Source organism: Equus caballus, chromosome 1 (genome assembly GCF_041296265.1).
Source record: "Equus caballus isolate H_3958 breed thoroughbred chromosome 1, TB-T2T, whole genome shotgun sequence".
NCBI lineage: Eukaryota > Metazoa > Chordata > Mammalia > Perissodactyla > Equidae > Equus > Equus caballus.
Genome location: NC_091684.1, coordinates 106715778 through 106734436, shown reverse-complemented (window position 1 = coordinate 106734436; position 18659 = coordinate 106715778). Strand labels below are relative to the sequence as shown.

Sequence of the window (18659 nt, the reverse complement as noted above, 5' to 3'; positions counted from 1 at the left end):
AGAAACATTGAGTGATTTACAACATATGGCAAATAATCTCATCATGTTTCCATCCCAATAATCTCAGCCATGTCCTGAAAGGGCAGAGACTCCGGCCACGTCCTCTTTCCTACCTGCCCAGTGTTACTGACTATAACACAGTTGACACAATCATGCCCAAATCAGGACATTCTCCCCGTCCGCACCCGTCACACTCCCAAACAGGTCAGCTCAGGGCTGGCTGTCTCAGCTGAAGATCAAGTATACCTTTGCTTACAACAGAGAGGAGTAACTTAATGTGGCATCCAGAGCTTTGTGGGGAAAAGCAAGAAACTGAACACAAGAGAGATCCCACCACAACAACTCTAAGGGATTCAATAAACTCTTTTATTTTTGGCTTGCTAGAATTTTACATTACATATTCTTGGAAATAAGTGGGTCATAGACTAATGCTAAGAAATGTTTCATAATAAAGATATTCAGGTTGTAACGTAACTGTTGTTATAGGATTTGACCTAAATAGGAAAAGAAACTCAACAGAGCTTTCTCAACAGAGCTCTTTGAGGATGGATGGTGCTAAGTTCCCAGGGGAAAGAGCAGCTCTCTCTAATAAAAGCTAAAGACTCCACCCCTCCCATAAGGCGTTCTTGCTGTGAAAACTAGAGAGAGAGATGAAACACGCCTGGGACGTAGGAAAGGCATGGACTTCAGAGTCGAAGGGATCAGAGTCCAAATCCTGGCTGTTCCACTAACTACTGTGTGACCTCGGGGGAACTCAGTCATGACTTCTGCGTCTCAATGTTCTCATCTAGGAAATGGGGGTAGAGGAACCCTAACTCACAGTTATTGTGCGGAGTGAGATCGTATTTAGAAAAGCCCCAGGCACCGTCCTTGGCACACAGTAAGTTCTCCATCAACACTAGCTTCCCTCTTCTCTTTTGATACCAGCATTTTTTATACAATTTTCCAGAGCTTAATAAATTGCTTCAGTGAAAAACTTGCCCCTTGTGTCCCACGAGACATAGCAGAGAGATTCCTAGAAAGAGAATCAGAGGACTTCTTGGAAGTTCCACTTCTGTTACTTACAAGTCAGACCCTCCCTGGGCTGTCTCCTAACCACACTCCCCCAACCAGGATGGCAATGCGAATTAAATGAGATAATGTATGAGAAAGCACTTTTTGAAAACCATCAAGTGCACTACAGATGAGGGAAAGTACTATCTTTTGAGTGCAGTTCATAGACAGACATCGACGTCGGTCTACTTATGGGGACCCCAGTGGAGCTCCAGCCAGTGTGTGAGCCACGCCAGAGAAAACAAACCCCAAAAAGGAAGCACGAGCCAGCTGCGGAGGACACAGTCCAAGTTCAATCATGCGGGTGGATGTGGTCTCAAATCAGATGGAAATAAAGTGTAAGCTCATTAGTTGCAATTGCTTGGGTCCTTTCTAAAACTAACAGCATTAAGAGGGGTCTCCACAGGGTCCAGAGCAGGGGACTAAATGGAGAGAACAGAGAGTCTACCCGGTTTCTTCATCAGTGTTCAAGGAAGAAGGACACCAGGGATGGCAGATATGACTGTTCCAGCCACCAGGGAGATGGACTGCACTGTAGGACAGAAATTCAGCTTTTCCAAGATAAAGTAGTGGCCACCTAAAGCCCTCCCCTTTGATTCTCTTATCGCCACCACCAATAACAACAATAGTTGCTATCATTACTAGCAACTGCCATTTCTGAACCCTGTTTACCAGGCACTGGGCTAAGCGCTGTCTGTGCCTCCTATCATTCAATCTCCACCACAGCCCATGCCTAGGGCGCTGTTATTACGCCCATTTTACAGATGAACAAATAGCTATTCCAAGTATCAATCTGGAAAATCTTTATCCTTAAGAATCTTTAATGCAAAATCCTTAAGCTCAGGGAAAGGACATGTAGGTCAAGAATATTCCAGTCTCTCAAAGAATTTCCCTTGATGAACATAAATCAATATTTTACTTTTTCATCTTCAATAAAAGATGGAGAAAACTGACGTGGTCAAGTGGAGATGGTCAGTCACACGTAAACCTTGAAGTAGGATCCAAGAGTCCGAATCTCCAGGCTTCTTTGTGGCAGACAACTTGGCTTTAACATCATTGCTTCCTTTTCAGGCCTAAAAAGAATTACACTGACTAAAGCGACAGCAGCTTCAGGTGGGGGACAATGGAACCAATCAGAACAACTTGGACAACTTGACATCGGATAGGGCACAGTGATTTCACTTCCTGCGTCTTATTCTGTACATAAGGGAGAAGAAAAGACCTCTCAGCCATCACCCTAAAAAAAAATTAGAAAGAAAAAAGCCGCCAAGCCAGGGCTCGGCAATTAGTGTTGGAGTAAGTGATCATCTTGTGATTGCTCAGCTGGGGCCTGAAGACTTGTAAATGCATTTAGAGGCCAGAAATAGAAGATGTTGTGAGAGAGAGTAGAGAAACCTGGCCCATTTGCCAGGAGAAAATGTCCTGAACTGCCGGGAAATTCACTCAGTCGGGATTTAGGGCGTGTCTTCATAAATGGGAAAAGTTAATAAATAAACCCAGGGATGAAGCCAGTGCCTACGCCTCGACCTCTTGACTCTTCTCTCTATGACTCAGGCTCCTCTGGAAGCCCCACTGTGCCTGTTGGAGCCCCTCGACCACGTGCTGACCTTCTCACATCAAGCTGAGCATCCAACTCACCCAGTATGTAGTCAGGCCTAAATTGGGCGTAGACTGACAGTGACCCATGTTTCTTGCTCCTGATCCCCCTGCAGCCCACAGCAAACACTTTGACAAGAGCTAGTCAATGTGTCCAGGAGAAAACAAGGCCCAAGGTCACGGGCAGGCTCACTGGCGTCATCAGAACCTACTCCAAACAGACTCCTCCTGCCCCCAAAGCCTTGGGAATCTTGCAAAGCCTCACCAGCCTGTCACTGCCACAACCCAGCAGACCCCAGATCATCCCCAAAGAGACAGGGGGTCAAAGCCCTCTTCCAGGATCTCCAGGTAAGTCAAAGACCTATTCCAGTACATCCCACTTCAGAGACACCCGTAACCCGAGGCAGCCCCCACTCCCACTTCCGTGGCCTGTAGAAACACAATGGGTCTCTGAAGCCCTCTTGATTTCCCCAAGAGCTATGGGTAACACAATACCCTAGCCTCTGAGCATCCAGCCATTGTCCTCAAAGAGGACAAAGCTTCTCCCATGTTGACAGCTTCTCTCCCCCAAATGTGACCCCAGACCACAAACTGGCACTCCATACATCATATTCTACCCACGGAGTGGGTTTTTTGGCCCATGGAGTTGATAGGTTTATTTTTAGTTGCCTGTATTTAAAACTTGAGAGGTTTCACTGGACCTCCAGCTCTTCCTGAATAAACAGTGAGTCTGGCAACACGAGGCCCCACCTCCACACAGCAGCCATCAGCTGGAAGTGCTCACTGGCTGCCCCTTTCCAGGGCACATGTGGTCCCCAGCCCCTGCTGTCCCCACCTGGTCCGCCGTAGGCATTTCAGCTTCATGACCCTTATATGAGTCAGCATGAACAGGGAAACTTCTCAGAGGTCAAAAGTTCCTCCCCCTGGGATATTTTTACTGTGAAACTCAAATCCCTAATAAAATAAACACCTGGAACATCTGGTCCAAGGCCCTCCTCTGCTCCCAGCTACAACCCCCAGCTGCAAAGAACCCACATCAGGAGAATCCCACCACAGAGGCTCAACTAGGGCCAGCGGGCGAGAGCTACATGACACAGTTGAGAGGGAGGTCTCGGTCCCCCGCAGCGAAGACATGGGGCCCTGAGCAACGGCCGTACAGTATGCTATTTCCAGAGGGAGGAAAGAAAGTTCAGCACAAGACAGGGGTGGCCATAAGGGATAAAAAAAATATTTATCAAGCACCCACTCTGTACTTGGGAAAAGACGCAGAAGCCTGGGGGTGAGGCCAGGACCCCACAGAAGAGAAACGACTCCCCACCACAGTGCTCCATGATGTCTTCTCTTTCTGCACCTCCCCTCCCTGCCACTTTCCAAGAGCTGCCCTTGGATGGCCTGCCTCTCCCATGAGATTCCTCCCCACCCAGGCTGCCCTTCCATTATCAAATGCAAAGCGCTTCCACCAGTGCAATTCTCAAGCGGCCAAAGGCAAGACTCGGTGCATATCATTCCTCCATTTTCTCCCCAAATACAAGACTCCACTCCCCTGGTTCCTGCGGAATCTCTGCTCTTGGGGAACATGCCCAGTAGATGTCCAAGATGGCCACTAGCCTCAAAGAAGAGCTGACTGGACAGCAAGCACCCCCCACAGACGCAGTGGATTGGTGCTTCCCCTGATGGCTCGCCCTAGGCCTCCTTCGAAGCCCACCTTCTCCCCAAGACGTGGCGATCCTCCAGCTGAATCTGAGGCTTCAGCCCAGAACCTGGCTTGAAGAGGAAGCACCAAGCTCACGCAATTCCACCCCCAGGTCTAACCAGAGCCAACCCTGAGGAGGCCCCTCCACCATCAGACATGGCAGGTAGGCAGAGGGGAGGGGTGGGGAAAGGGAGGCACTGGCAGACAGGAGTCTCACCAGAGCCATGTGACCTCCAGCTTGTCCCAAAGCTGTGTGACCTTCTATACACTTGTCTCCACTTCTCAGAGCTTTTCTCCATTGAACCCAGGATCTATTTAGACGTAACACTTGGTCTAGTCCTGCTTTCCGTCTTCTTCCAACCCCAGACCCCGACACACATACACAGTTGTGGACCTACAAATGGCCTTAAAAGTGTAGCGGTCACATCATATGCTACACTTACATGTGGAATTTCCTACCATTTACATTCTCATAAATTGCAAACTTCATCATGGAAAGTGAACAAACTTGGGATTCAGGAGAACCTCCCTCTACGCCCTGGTTCTAGGCTTTCTTTCCAACAGGAAACTTAGAGATCATCAAATCCAAAACGCTCATTTTAAGAGGCAAAATCGGAGGCCCACAGAAGTTACCGGACTTGCCCCAGGGCGCACCACGGCAAAGCTTAGGTCTAGATCTCAGGTCTCTAGCTCCCTGGCCCAGGACTCTCTCCCTGCCGTGGGCCCCCCACCCGCCCACTCCCTGTGGCCCAGCACCCAGCTCTACTCACATATAGCGCAAGTGGGGGTTCTTGGCAAAGGCTCTGGGTTGGATGCTCCGAAGTCCTGAGTTCTTGATGGTCCTGGAGAGAGAGAAAAAGATGGTCGGCAGAGCTTAAGGGAAGGGGGACACTTCCTCCGGTCTAAAGCTGACAGGAGGTCAGGGCTAGACTGGCCCTGCAGCTGCATCTGTGAACTGAATCCCTTCTTCATTGTCAGCCATCACTGGGTGGTCCAATCGGGGGTTTTCGGGGAGGGGGGGGCATCCGGGCTCACACCCCACTGGGACCTGGGGGAGGGTTCAGGATGTGAGTGGGCAGGGCTGGCAGCTGTCCTCCACCCATCCTGGCCAGTAGGTAAGGGCAGAGCTCCTGCTCACAGATCTGGTCCAGCAACCACAGGGCTGCTGCCCGCTTTGAGCCATCTCCCTCCCTCCACCCCAAATCCCCCACCGCCAATAGCACTAAGGTCCAAAGGAGGAGGTGGCTGGGAAATCGCATACTCTATGGGGACCGTGAGTCAAGCACAGGGCTGAGGAAAGAACACTAGCCTGGGAGACCTGGGTTCAGGTCCTGCCTTGAAACCCTATGCACAGGGTGAGACCTCACACGACCCCCTTACCTCTGGAGGCTACGGTGGAATGTGGGAGTGAAATGGGGAAGGCTTTGAAGCCCCTGGCATTCCCTAAGTGGGCGGTGCCAACTCTATTAAAAGAGGACCCCCTCACAGGGGAAGTGCAGACAGCAGCCCAGCAGGGCCCATCACTCGGCCCCGGAAGGTGGACAGGTGGACCCCCACCCCTTCCACTGGGCGAGGCCCCTCCCGTGACCTGGCGCACTCACAGCTTTTGGAGGCCAGTGTAGAGCTCCATGTCCACGGCGTTGAGCGTGTGCAGGCCGCGCCAGTTCTCTATGTGTCTGCAGGGGAGGAGGAAAGGCAGGGTTCAGGTCAGCGGAGGGGCCCAGGGAGATGCACCGGCTTTAGAGCCAAAGGGACCTGGGCTGGAATCCTGGATCGGCCACATGCGAGCCAGGCCTCCTGCCAAGTCACCAAATCTCTCTGAGCCTCAGTTTCTTCCTCTGCACAGTGGGGTGTACACCACCTGCCCACCAGGGTCGTTGTTAGGGCCAAAGTGCCTGGCCCTTGGACAGCACTGAATGTCCCCCCTCGGCTCCAGAAAGACTCTACTCTTTAAAGACTTGATACCCAACCTCCCTGTGGGTCTTCCTGACTTCTTCTTTCTGTCCCCTCTCCTTCATTTTCATCTTTAGGATTTCCTAAGCAAAGGCTCATTTTCTCAGTTCCTGCCCATAATAATGACAATACAAATGACTCGGAAACAAAAAGGGGTGCGAGAGTGGCTTGCTGGTGGGCACGACTTTTGGGTAGGAAAAGGCAGGAGGAACACACACCTTCCTCAGGGTCCCCAAGGGTCCAGACACTGAAGTCTCAACTTGGGTGACCACGGCCCAATCCATATGGAGTTCAAGAACACCAATGGCTTGTTTTGGCAGAACTGACTCCACAAGGAAAGGGACAACCAAGGGACCAGGGAGGCACCACAGTGTCACGGAAAGTATGTGAGAGTGGCAGTCAAGGAGTCCAACGCTAGCTTCATCTCTGTGATTTAAGAAGCCAGTGGCTGTGAGCGAGAGCTTTGAGCGAGAGCTTTGACCTCTCTGGGCCTCTCGCATCTTCCTTTGTAAAGGAGGAGGGTTGCACTAAATGGACAGTTTCTGGCCCCTTCTCATCACAAAGATCTCCTTTCAGAACTTCCTCCCAAAAGAGATCTCAAGTTTCAAGAGGCTTGTGTGGAGCAAGCACACTACATTTATTAAGTAATAATTAATTCATCTTCTTGGATTTATTAATCAAAGATGTAAATCACCGTTAACCAGAGCTTTTCATCAACAGATATAAACCAGCCCTAACTTGCCCAGTGGATAAATTCCACCCCAAAGCAAAGGAACTCGCTTTGCTTACAGAAAGTTCTGTAAGCATGGGAGGGCTTGTCATGGGTATGGCTTTGATTTCTGTTAGGTATTTTGTTTTGTTTTTGATATTGACAAAACTCCAGGGACAAACATCCTCCACTACTGCTTTTGGGGTCCCAAAGTTGAGAATCATCAGACCAATGATGACCAAGCCCCTTTCCAACTCCACAGCTGTACCAGAGGCTACCGTTCAGACACAGCTGCCATCCCAAGGAGCTCCAAGGGGACAAAGCCTTCCACTGCCCACCCAGCCCTCCCGAGATCTGACTCTCCCATCAGTGCCCCCGAGGGCCCAGCACCCTCTTTAGCCAGGAGTGCAGACGGGTGACAGCTCACCCTAGGACGGAGTTACTGGAGGCCCACTCAGGCCAAAAAAGTGGCAGCCACCTTCCCCAGACATCTCCTCTCTGGCCCCAGCGCACCCGCGGCGCTGCCATCTGCCACCGAGTGAGCCAGAGCCAGAAAGGCAGCAGGGTGGCAGTGGCCAGGGCCCCTGGAAGCATTTCAGAGCCACACAGTGACAAGGTATGCCGTTTTGTACCACATTCTCTCGGAGCCCCCGCTGAGCAGCCAGACACACTGGCATCTGCCAGGGACGTGGACCAGGTGGCCAGGTCGGTATTGGATTCCAACTCCAAAGTCTTCTCCCTGGGAGCCTCATGGCCCCAGGGCAGTTTGTTTGGTCTGGTCCCACCAAGGCAGGGGCCCTGGCTCCATTTCAGATGAAAAGAAAGGGCAGAGGAGTAGAACGACCTGTGCCAGTGCCCCCCGACCCCAGTGTGCTCACTGGGCCATGGGTCCATGTAAACTACCAAGTAGATGTCAGTACTCCTGCAGACGGCCGTGCATTCGTGCGAGCCCAGCTGCAGACAAGGATCTGCTCCCAATAAGCAGCTATCAATCAAGTTGTTTAAATAAATGAAATCGGGTTTTTTTAGCCCACATTAGAATTCCATAAACGTGTTTTACGAGGGTTGAGTTGTCAATCATCATTGCAATGATTCACCTTCTCAGCCCTCATGTCCACAGATTGACCCTCCTCCCACTCAGGCGCACACCAGGATACGGCAGGGCCATGCATTAACTCCTTGGTGCAAAGGGCTCCTGGTCAAAAGAATACGCCCTTGCTTCCTCTGTCGGGTCTGAGTTTTCCTATATCAGGGAATCGCATTTTTACAGCCACAGTGCAAAGTGTGGTTAGGAGTCTGGTCTCTAGAACGGGGTCAGCAAGCTTCAGCCCACTGGCCAGATCCAGCCCACTGCCTGTTTCTGTACAGCCTGAGAGCTAAGAATAGCTTTTACAGCTTTAAAAAAAATCAAAAGTAGAATCCTATTTTGTGACATATGAAAATTATACAAAATTCAAATTTGAGTGTTCACGCCTGTTCATTTACTATTGTCTATAGCTGCTCTCGAAGTAAGCATGGAGCTGAGTGGTTGCTGCAGAGACCATATGGCCTGCAAAGCCTCAATTATTTACTTTCTGGCCCGTTATAGAAAAAGGTTGTGGGCCCCTGCCTAGAGCCAGGCTGCCAGGATGCATATCCTGGCCCCATCGCTACCTCTGTCTACGTGACCCTGCCAGATTATTCCACCTGTCTGTGCCTCAGCTTCTCTATCTGTCAAATGGGGAAAATGAAATACCTCCAGCATAACAATGATGCGGGGATTGAAAGACTACGTTAAAATTCCCTTCCCAGCAGCCAGGGGCCCACAGTATGTCCTCAGGAAGTGCTGGCCGGCCACGAGGATTATTTTTAAGCCTGCGCCTTGCAGAGGCTGAGCAGTCTTCTCAGTTTTCAAGCTAAAAACGGTATCACGGTTCTGCTGGAAGTTGTCATTTCTCAGCCATCATTGATAAAAACTCCATGTGGCAGAAGGGTGGAGGGGTAGTAAGCCTGTCATTCACGACCTCCAGGAAAATGCTCCTGCAGAAGTCACAAACAGGTTCAGGGGACGCGCCAACGGCAGCTCAGGGCAGTTTCCAAGGGGAGCACGGGGCGGTGAAGGCGCAGCCTGACATCTGTGGATGACATCGGCAGGACGCCTGCCAAGCTCTCCTATGACTCACCACTTGTACCAGCCGGGGGTCAGTTCTGGTAACGCTGCTGGCTGCTTTGCACCATTAGGGAGGCCGTGAGTTTCAGTGGAAAAGGCAGGCTCTAAAAATACAATAAATAACTAAGATAAGGTATGAGAGCAGGTTCAGCCTGCCTTTGTGCGTGGTAAACGGTGGGTACCTTGGCCTGGTACGATTACAGGTGGCTTCTCCATTTTTGCGCTTTTCTAGGTCATCCAGCTGTCTTCATCGGGCATTTATTTTATCATTTGAAAAACGATCAGTGACTACCATCTTTTTAAAGGAAGGTTAGGTTTTGAACGTCGTGTAGGGCAGTCACCGGTCCCCCTGTTTCCGGACCACAGGCTGCCCCAGTCCATCCCCGCAGAGGCGTCTTGAAAAAGAACGCAGAGCGACACCAGGAGCAGGGGCCCCCGTGTGAGATGCTGCGTTTGTCCGCTCTGGTCTTGGGAACAGCGGCCAGCAGCCTTGTGCTCAATCGGGAGCCCCTACCCTCACCAGGAGCAGGAGGGGAGGGGTAGAGAGGAGACTAAGGGGAAGACCCCGGGCCCCCATCCTGACTTTAGTTAGCTCCACTTTAGTCTCTTGTAATACAGTGGTTCTCAGCTGGAGGCAATTTTGGCCCCCAGGGGAGATCGGGCAATGTCTGGAGACTTTTTTGGTGGTCTCACCTTAGGGGAAGGGAGTGATATGGGCATCTAGTGGGTAGAGGCCAAGGACGCTCCTAAACATTCCAGAAACGCACAAGACAGGCCCCACAATAAATAATGACCAGCCCACAACGTCCATAGTACTGAGGTTGGGAAATGCGACTTGATTCCATCAGGCTTCCGCCTAAAACTGCCATTGAAGCAAGAGTCCCAGGGCTTTAAACAGCAACAACTTTGAAGACAACCGCTTTGCAGCAAACACAAAGAGGCCCCAGACCGAAACCAACAGGCTTGCCTCCAGGTCACTGGGTCCAAGTGAGAGGAGAAAATCAAAACCAGGGCTCCTGGACCCTCTCTAGCCAAGGACAGTACTCGAGAGGAAGTGAGGGATGCTTTGGCCCCCTGGACGATGGCCAAATCCAGGTTACACATTCCAGAAGCGACAATGGTCTCTGGATGGAATCCACTGGCCAAGGGTCTTTTCCCTCCAACACAAGTTCCTCTTGTGCATTTCTCAGGCCCTCTCATCACGTGGCAATGTGAAATGCTCCATCCAGAGAGGCAGCTGGGTGCCCTGTCCCTACCTCTGGCCACCGCCCTTCCTTCACACCCCAGAATCACGACTCTTTGCCAAGAGCTAAGGTGCAACACTTTTCCAGAGAGAGGGAGGAAGTGAGGCTTAAGTCATGACAACGCTGAGCTCCCGAGCCAGACCCGTGCTTAGGGCTGCAGCTCAGAAAACCTCCGCGAGGTCCAGGTGGGCCCCGTGGTCAGAGAACGTGCTGCCGCCAGGTAGACGTGGGTGGATCAGAGCCAGAGGATCGCTCAGGTGCAGAGGCTCTTCAGAAGCATGAAAAGAAACTACCCAAAATGAAGCCAGTCCCAATGCTTCCCAACAGCGGCTCCAGTCCTGGAGCAGACAAACCCAAACCACAGACAGATGCTCCACATCCATTTTGGGGATGAACTAGGGCACAAGCGAAATATTAATTGATACATCCATAGAGAATTCAAAAGTCCTTCAGGGTGGAATAAATTTGATTGTGCTTTTGTACCAGAGCTTTCTTCCTCCTTCTGTTTGGCTTGGGCCAAAATGGAAATGAATTGGCAATCTCCAAGTATACAAAAATTAGATGGGACAGACTGTGTGGCCCGTATTTTAATTAAAAACATGTCATGTGGATATGTTTAAGAGTTGTTTATAACTCCAATATTTAAGTCTTATATATAGAAAACTCTAGAGCACTGAGACGTCCACCTCCATCCAACACCAGGGGACTAAGTTTGTTGGGGAGGCCCATGAGAGGGGCAGGGCATCGTTCACCTGACAGAACTTTCCTTGTCACCTCAGTATTAGGCAAGACAAGGGCCTGGTTGGTGGCAGTGGGACATGGGTCCCAGTACCGCCCCATCTTTCCAACCTTTTCTCTCTCCTCCCGTGCTGGCAGATCCCTATTTTCACTGTGACTCCTCAGTGCTATTAATGAGCTGTTCCTCATAACCAAATTTTCCAGACAACTAAATTTAAATGCAAAACCTTTGCATGTTCAGCTTCCTTGCTGAATGTTCCTTTTGTTCCCCTGAAATGCATTCCACAACTCCTTGACTTCTTAAGCAGAGTAGGCAGAACATGACTTACATTTTCTTGATGATCTTGGATCGTCACGACCAACCTAACTAGTCTGCTGAGCTGTAATAGAGCGGCCCCCTCAGCAGCTCTTGATGGATGCAGAATCTGTGCCCCTACCCAAAAGGGCCCTATCCTGATATCATTCCTGAATTCTAATGGTTATTGCACGCATTTTTAACAGTTTTCTAGCTCCTTGCTATCAGGCCGTGACCATCACCCCTGGAGCATCTGGCCCGGGGCCCTCCTCCCTTCCAGCCTGCTCTGCAGCCCTGTGGAGCCCAGAGACTAAGAGGGGGCACCCTGGAGCCAGGCTGGCCTGGAGACCACACCCAGCTCTGGCACTTAGAAGCTGGATGTCCCTGGGCCAGTCACTTAGGCCTCTGCAGTCCTCAGTTTCCTCACAGGAAACTCAGTTGTTGTAAAGATTAGATGAGGCAACGCCCAAATCCTCGATGCACTACTGATGCATGGCGCTAGTGCGATAAACAGCTGAAGGCACTACTATTGTTGGAGTTGTGTTAGTAAGAGTAAATCAAATCTGAATAAGGATCTAAGTGAATACGAGAAAATTCACATACACGCACATACACACCCGCACTCACACAGAGATAGGTAGATATCTGCCCTGTTTCCTTACTGTGTTTCTCATCTCCTTTCTGGATGACCGAGGCTGCCAGATAACTGAAATATTCTTGGAGGCGTAGTCATAATTCACATTTTCCTGGTGGCATCTAAGTGTACACCACTAATATTATGTTCTGTATATCCATTCTTGGAGGGGCACCCTGGCAGGAGGCAGTTGAAATGCATTTCTCAGACATTTCTGTATACGAGTACTCCAGTCCTCCAACACAGACCACGAGAGCTTCATATAAGACTGTGTAAGATGTCCCTTCTCTCTGGACCGTCCCCCGTCAGACCTGGGGCTCTCATCCCCTTCTCACCTGAATCCTGTTCTAAGATGGAGGCCCGAACTGAAGTCTGGAGTTCACTGCCTGGGGAAACTAGCCTGGAATTCCAGTTCCTCACAAGTCAGCATGGGAGCTGGCACATGCGTGAGTGCATGCACACACACACGTACACGCACAAGAATGTGCTGTGCATCTGATTTCGAAGCTTTGTAGGGCAGTGAGGAAATTGATTTGTTATCCAGGCATATTATGTCTAGTGATCCAGACAGAAGCATTAGCTTTCAATTATCTGATATGTTTAGCATTATAAACAAACCGTCTGGAGCAACAGCTCCACGGAGCTCAGGCACCAAGGCGGCTGGGGAGGAGATGCATCGGATCACACCAGCCAAGTCACCTGGCTCTCCTTCCCTTGACAGCTGTCAGGGCGGGTACTAGATGCCTGGGAAGCTGGACCCAAGAGTCTGGGGAACCTTCTTGGGCTGGCAACCCCAGCATGCCAGCGCATTAGCACACCAGCTCTAGAAGCAGCTGCACACCAGGGACCACATTGAACAAGACCCGCACCCGGGACCCCCCGGGACCACAGAAAGGAACATTCAGATCATGCGGTGAACAGATGGGAGACAACAACATCTGTTTTGGCTTCCTGCGCAATTCCAAAGCTCGTGCCAGGAACGGGGGACGTTTGTGCACACACCTGTGCTCTTCAGGTGCTGAGATGCTGCGTCTCCTAACAGAGAAAAGATCAAGGGCACGCCCAACTCCCAGGAGTGAGACTTCATGTGGGAGTCAGCCGGTTCGCTGGGGAGTCTAGGCGGTCCTGCCTGGCCCCAGGCCTGCAACCAGACTGGCCTGCCCCCACCAGTCTATCTACTCCTCTCCACTTCACTGCTGCCACCTGGGCGGGTGGGTGCGGGACCCCGGAATGCCCACAGGTCAGCACACCAGGTAGCCACCACCTCTAACCTGACATCAACACCTCCTGACTGGCCTCCCTGCCCTCAGCCTTCCCCTCCATGAGTCTCGACGCCAGCACCATCACAGTCTCCCCTACGTAAAACCCTCCACCACTTCCCTTAGCTCTTCCAATCAAACCCAAACCCTGGACCACGGCCCACAATGTCCCGCATGAGCTGGCTCCTGTCTGCTTCTGCGGCCCCGTCTCTTAGCACCTTCCCCTTGTTTCCTGGGCCCCAGCCACACTGGCCCGCATTCTGTTCTTTAAACACACCAGGCTGATTCCCAACCGGAACTCCCAGGACACACTTCCCGGGCCCTTTGAGTCCCTCAGGTCTGCGCTCAGAGGTCACCTTCTCAGAGAAGCCTGCCCAGACCCATGTGGGCACCCCCCTCCTTTTCCCTTCCAGCTGCTCTCTGGCACAAGCCCCTGTGTGTGTCCTTCACAGCCCTTAATAACCATCTGTAATTGTCTTATTTGATTATTTGATTACATGTTTGTCGTCAGTGTCTCCACACTGGAACGATGATGCATGAGAAAAGGGAGTGTATCCGTCTCATTCACCACCAGAATCTCAAACGAGGACAGTTACCCCAGGATAAGTACACACATGGGAAGCCACCCAGTGTGTGTCAGAGGCTTCCATGCTCAGCTCCCACACAGCCCTTTCCATGGGCCCCCCAAGAAGACCGGAGCCCTGGTCTGACTCCACAGGCACCCCCGACTAGATCTCTGAGGGGGCTTGTGGCCCAGGGCACACCATTCAACATCCCAGTTGGGGACGGGCATCCTGGGGAATCACTACAGAGCCCAGCAACAGGGCGATACCAGAGGTCTCAGGAGGCCCATGGACCAGATCTCCCTCCCGGGCCCAGATCTCAGGTCTGCTGCTTACGGTCAGTGTCAGGAGTGGGGAAGTGGACAGGGCCCCCTCTCGCCAAACACAGGAGGAGATGAGACCGGAATGCTCTAGGCACCTTGTCACATCTTTTCTATCCTTCCCTTCCCCCACATGACTACGACCTTCACCAGAGCATGAGTTTTCTGAGGGCACCGACCAGGAGTTTGCATCTCCAGTGCCATGCAAATGCTCAGTGACATCTGAGCAAATGAACTAATGAATGATGAACGAACCCACAAAGGGATCAACAGCAAAACTAAAGCATTTAGCACTCGATCGGCAACTCCTGTGGATCTTTCCCTCAACCCCTCTCGCCTTCTCAAGAACTCATTGATTTCTTCTCTCTCTTCTCCGCACCCTCACTTTCTCTCTGCTGGATTTTCTCATCAGCATACAAACATATTCTAGGAGATCCCATTTAAAAGGAACATCTCCTGGACTCCATGTCATCCTCCAGCTACCAACTCATGTCTCTACACCTCTTTATGGCAAATGGTATCAAAAGAACTGTCTACACTCTTCGGCCCTACTTCCTCACCTCCCTTTGATTCTTTATCCCAATTTGTCTTCTGTCCCCACTACTCTACTGAAACTACATTGTCAAGGTCACCAGGGATTTCCACACTGGCAAACCCAACAGACTTTTCTCTGCCACCCAGTTACCCAATCTCTCAGCAGCGTTTGACTGGGTTAAGCACTCTCTCTTTCTTGAAACATGCTCTTCCCTACAGATTCCTTAACTCCACTCTCTCCTGGGCTGCTTTCTCCTCCCCTGGCTATTCCTTCCAGTCTCCTTTGCTGGTCCTATATTCTTTGTATGATCTCTAAGTGCTAGAGTCTCTCAGGCCTCACCCCCCCCCACCATGCCATGGCGATCTCACCCGCGTGCTGGCTCTGAATACCGCCTATGCTCCGATGGCGCCCAGATGTTTATCTCTAGTCAGGCCTCTCCCCCAAGCTCCAGGCTCCTCCTTGCTATCTCAGCAGGTCCAACACCAGCCCTTGCTTTCCTCCCACTGGGGCCTTCTCCATCGCAATAAATGGCACCGGTAGCACCCAGTTATCCAAGCCAAACTCCATCATCGATCCTCCCATGTCCACACCTTAGCAAGTCCATGCCCACAATGGAAATCAGCTTGGCCCACTTATCACCGCCTCCACTCCTATCCCCTGGGCCCACACCACCATCCCCTCTCACATGGACCACCGCCTCCAAAGCATGAGCACTGCCTCCACTCCAGCCTGACTAGAGTCTGTCCTCCAGGCAGAAGCCGGAATGAACATTTTATAATATAAATCTGATCACGCCCTCCTCCTCCACCCCCACCCCCAAAACCAAACCTCCAATGGCTTCTCCTGTATGTGGGAGGAAATGAAGACTCTGCCACGGCCAGCGAGATCCTACAGGTCTGGCTCATGCCTCTCCCTCCTCAGCTCACACAAACCTCACCCTTGTTCACGTGGCTTTAGTCTCGCCAGTCTCCTTTCTAGTGTCCAAAACACCAAGCTCCCTCCCTCTGCTAAGGGATTTGTGTTTGGTTTTTCCTTAAAAGCACTTGCATTCTCTTTAAATGTCATCTCCTCCGAGAAGCCCTCCTTGGCCAACCTACTAATGTCCTTCTGTACAATCTTCCTCCGGATCAAGTGTTCTCAAGCCAGGGATGGATTTTGCCCCCCAGAGGACATTTGGCAAAGTCTGGAGACATCTTTGATTATCACGACGTGGGAGGTGCTACTGGCATCCAGTCAGTAGAGGCCAGGGACATTACTAAATATCCTACAACACAGGACAGCACCCTCACAACAAAGAAGGATCCAATCCAAAATGTCAATAGTGCCAAGCCTGAAAAACGTTGCTCTGGGTATTTCCTTTATATCACTTGCCAAAATCCATCATTATCTCATGTACATGTTTACTTGTTCATTGTGTCTCTCCCATAACAGAATGCAAGCTCCATGAGGGCAGGCAGCCTGTCCATCTTGTTCACTACTACATCCACAACACCCAGCCCAGTTCCTGTTGAACCAGGAACTTAAAATTTAAATGAATAAAATAACAAATGACTGTCTTTCCTCAGAACCCTGGGACCTTGTGGCAAGTCATGAAAAGGCTCTCGTTCCCAAGGTCTTGACGAGACCAGCATCTTCTCCAACCATTCGAAGAGACTAAGGTGTAAAGAAGCAAGCTGTGCCCATGGGGTTGGGGCCAGGGGGCCAGAATCCTGTGGCCCCTAGGAGACAATCTCCTCTTATCTATGGATGAATCAAACCACATTGATCATAAGACCTCTGATCGCTCCCAGACATCTCAGCTTTGAACTAGGAGAGAAACAGGGGGTCTTTGATGAAGAGCAGAAACAGCCTGAGGGGGAGAGAGAGACACATTGACTTTGACCCTTTCTCCCCAAGAGGCCTTTCTCCCAACAGGAGAAAGTCGGAGCAAGAAGCAGAGTCTGGTCCAGGCCAGAGCAGCTGGCTTGAAAGTAATCCAATAGTGCGAGCTCTGTGCCTAAGATCAGCTGGCCCCAGGGGTCCGGAGAGCACCGCCCTTCGGGTGGCCAATTTCCTTAGGAAAATATGAAATGGCCAGGCCACCCTTTACTGAATTATAAAGCACTTATCACTTCTTTAATACCTAGCCACATGGAGGGCTTAATTCACTCAATATGGAAGTTATAAAGGCGAATTGGTAAGCAAGCATTAAGCTCAAGTGCATTGCATAAAGACTTACGAGGGCAATATTTTCCCCTGTTAAAATGGTAGATTTCCTCACTGCAACTCCACCTCAGAGTTAATGCGGAAAAGTTTCTCCAAGACTGAGAGCATCTTCATTGTTGGAGGGTAATTTTAGGTCACTGGGAGGGAAGGGAGTCTTTGACTTTGCAGGAACAATTATCTTGGAACGCAAGGGTGTCAGAGTGATTAGTCAAGGTAACCAGCAGAAAGACAAGATCGGGGGGCCAGCCCCCTGGCCAAGTGGTTAGCTTCATGCACTCGGCTTCAGCAGCCTAGGGCTCACCAGTTTGGATCCTGGGCGCGGACCTACACACCACTCACCAAGCCATGCTGTGGCAGCATCCCACATAGAAGAACTGGAGGGACTTAAAACCAGGATATATGACTATGCACTGGGGCTTTGGGGAGGAAAAAAAAGAAAGACAAGATCACACTGGTGATGCCTAGCGCTCTCCCTGCACAGCGAGCAGGGATGTGACCAAGCCGCAGAGGAGAAGACAGAAGTCACGGGACAGAGGAGGGAGGGCGGGCTGCACCAGGGCTGGTAGAGGGATGTGGAGGAGGAGGCTGCCGGGAGGGAGGCAGGCTCCATCAAAGACATGAGCGCTGGAGGAAACACTGGCTTACATCTGAGACCCACAAGGAGGGCAGGAACAGCATTAGCCCTTGTAATCTGTAAGGAAACCAGCCCTGGAATTCCTTAAGTTTCCAGAGGATTCCACCTCGGGCGCTGGAGAGGTTTTCTCGTGTTCACTTCTCTCTGCCTTGCTTCAGCATTTCGAGTAGTTCGTCATCCTCCGGCAATAAACCGTCTGTTCTTGTCCCCATATACTCACTCTCTGGGAAGGCATCTCTCTATTCACATGACTTCAATTAGTGCCTAATTAGAGATTAATTCCAGTTCTACAGCTCTACCTTTGATGCTTAACCTCTGCCCCGTCCTGTAGTTCGTGTTCTCACAATACTCAATCCCCTGGACTCCTAAGAGCACATATGGACAGACCAGCTCACTTTTACCTCCTATCTCTCCCAAACTACCTGTGCTGAGCGAGGCCTCCTGACCTGAAACCTTAGAGCAGAGATGGGGAGTGGATTTCGACTATGCACAATACCAGTGGTCGGCAAGAGCTAACACAGGCCGCTGTGTTTGGAAGGAATCTGTGCTTGAGCAGGAAAAAGAGCTGTGATCAATTAGTGATGGCCGCCACGGGCCCAATATATAGAGGGATGACATAAGTACCATCTACTAACCACATCTGTCCAAGAAACTTTTGACCTCTCTCTCACTCTTTCTTACATTCAAGTCCCATCAAACTCTCCTCCGTGATATTTCTAGCAACTTCCCCATTTTTCTATTTCCACAGCCCCCATCTGAGAGAGCCTCGTGCTCAGAAGGATACAACAACCTCTTAGCAGGCCTTACAGCATCCAGCCTTTGCATCCAAATCTGTTCAAGTCTCTGCTTTCTCAACGATGACTTTGAACACGTCCCTCCCAGGCTCAGGGCCCCCCGAGGGCTAACAAATGCCTCTCACACCAAACCAAAACTTCTCTTCGGAAGCCTGAAGCCTACAGGGAACACTGGAACTGAGGAGAAGGGGTGGTATAAAGAGCCACAGACCCTTTGAGGACAGAAGCAACTTTTCCTCCACTCCCTGTGTCCAAGCCGTTGCACTATTGAAATGCTTCCCACGG

At 51.0% G+C, this 18659-nt stretch overlaps 1 protein-coding gene across 6 annotated transcripts in view; it reads right to left on the bottom strand.

The window, feature by feature from the left end:
* NTRK3 (neurotrophic receptor tyrosine kinase 3) overlaps positions 1–18659 on the bottom strand; it is a 364056-nt gene that overhangs the window by 288993 nt on the left and 56404 nt on the right. For all 6 annotated transcript variants that reach the window (XM_023650428.2, XM_023650421.2, XM_023650423.2 and 3 more), the window contains exons 2-3: positions 5944–6018; positions 5113–5184 (exon numbers count right to left, since the gene is read on the bottom strand). In XM_023650428.2, the coding sequence (XP_023506196.1) occupies positions 5113–5184; positions 5944–6018 (147 nt within the window). The remainder of the gene's footprint in view (positions 1–5112; positions 5185–5943; positions 6019–18659) is intronic.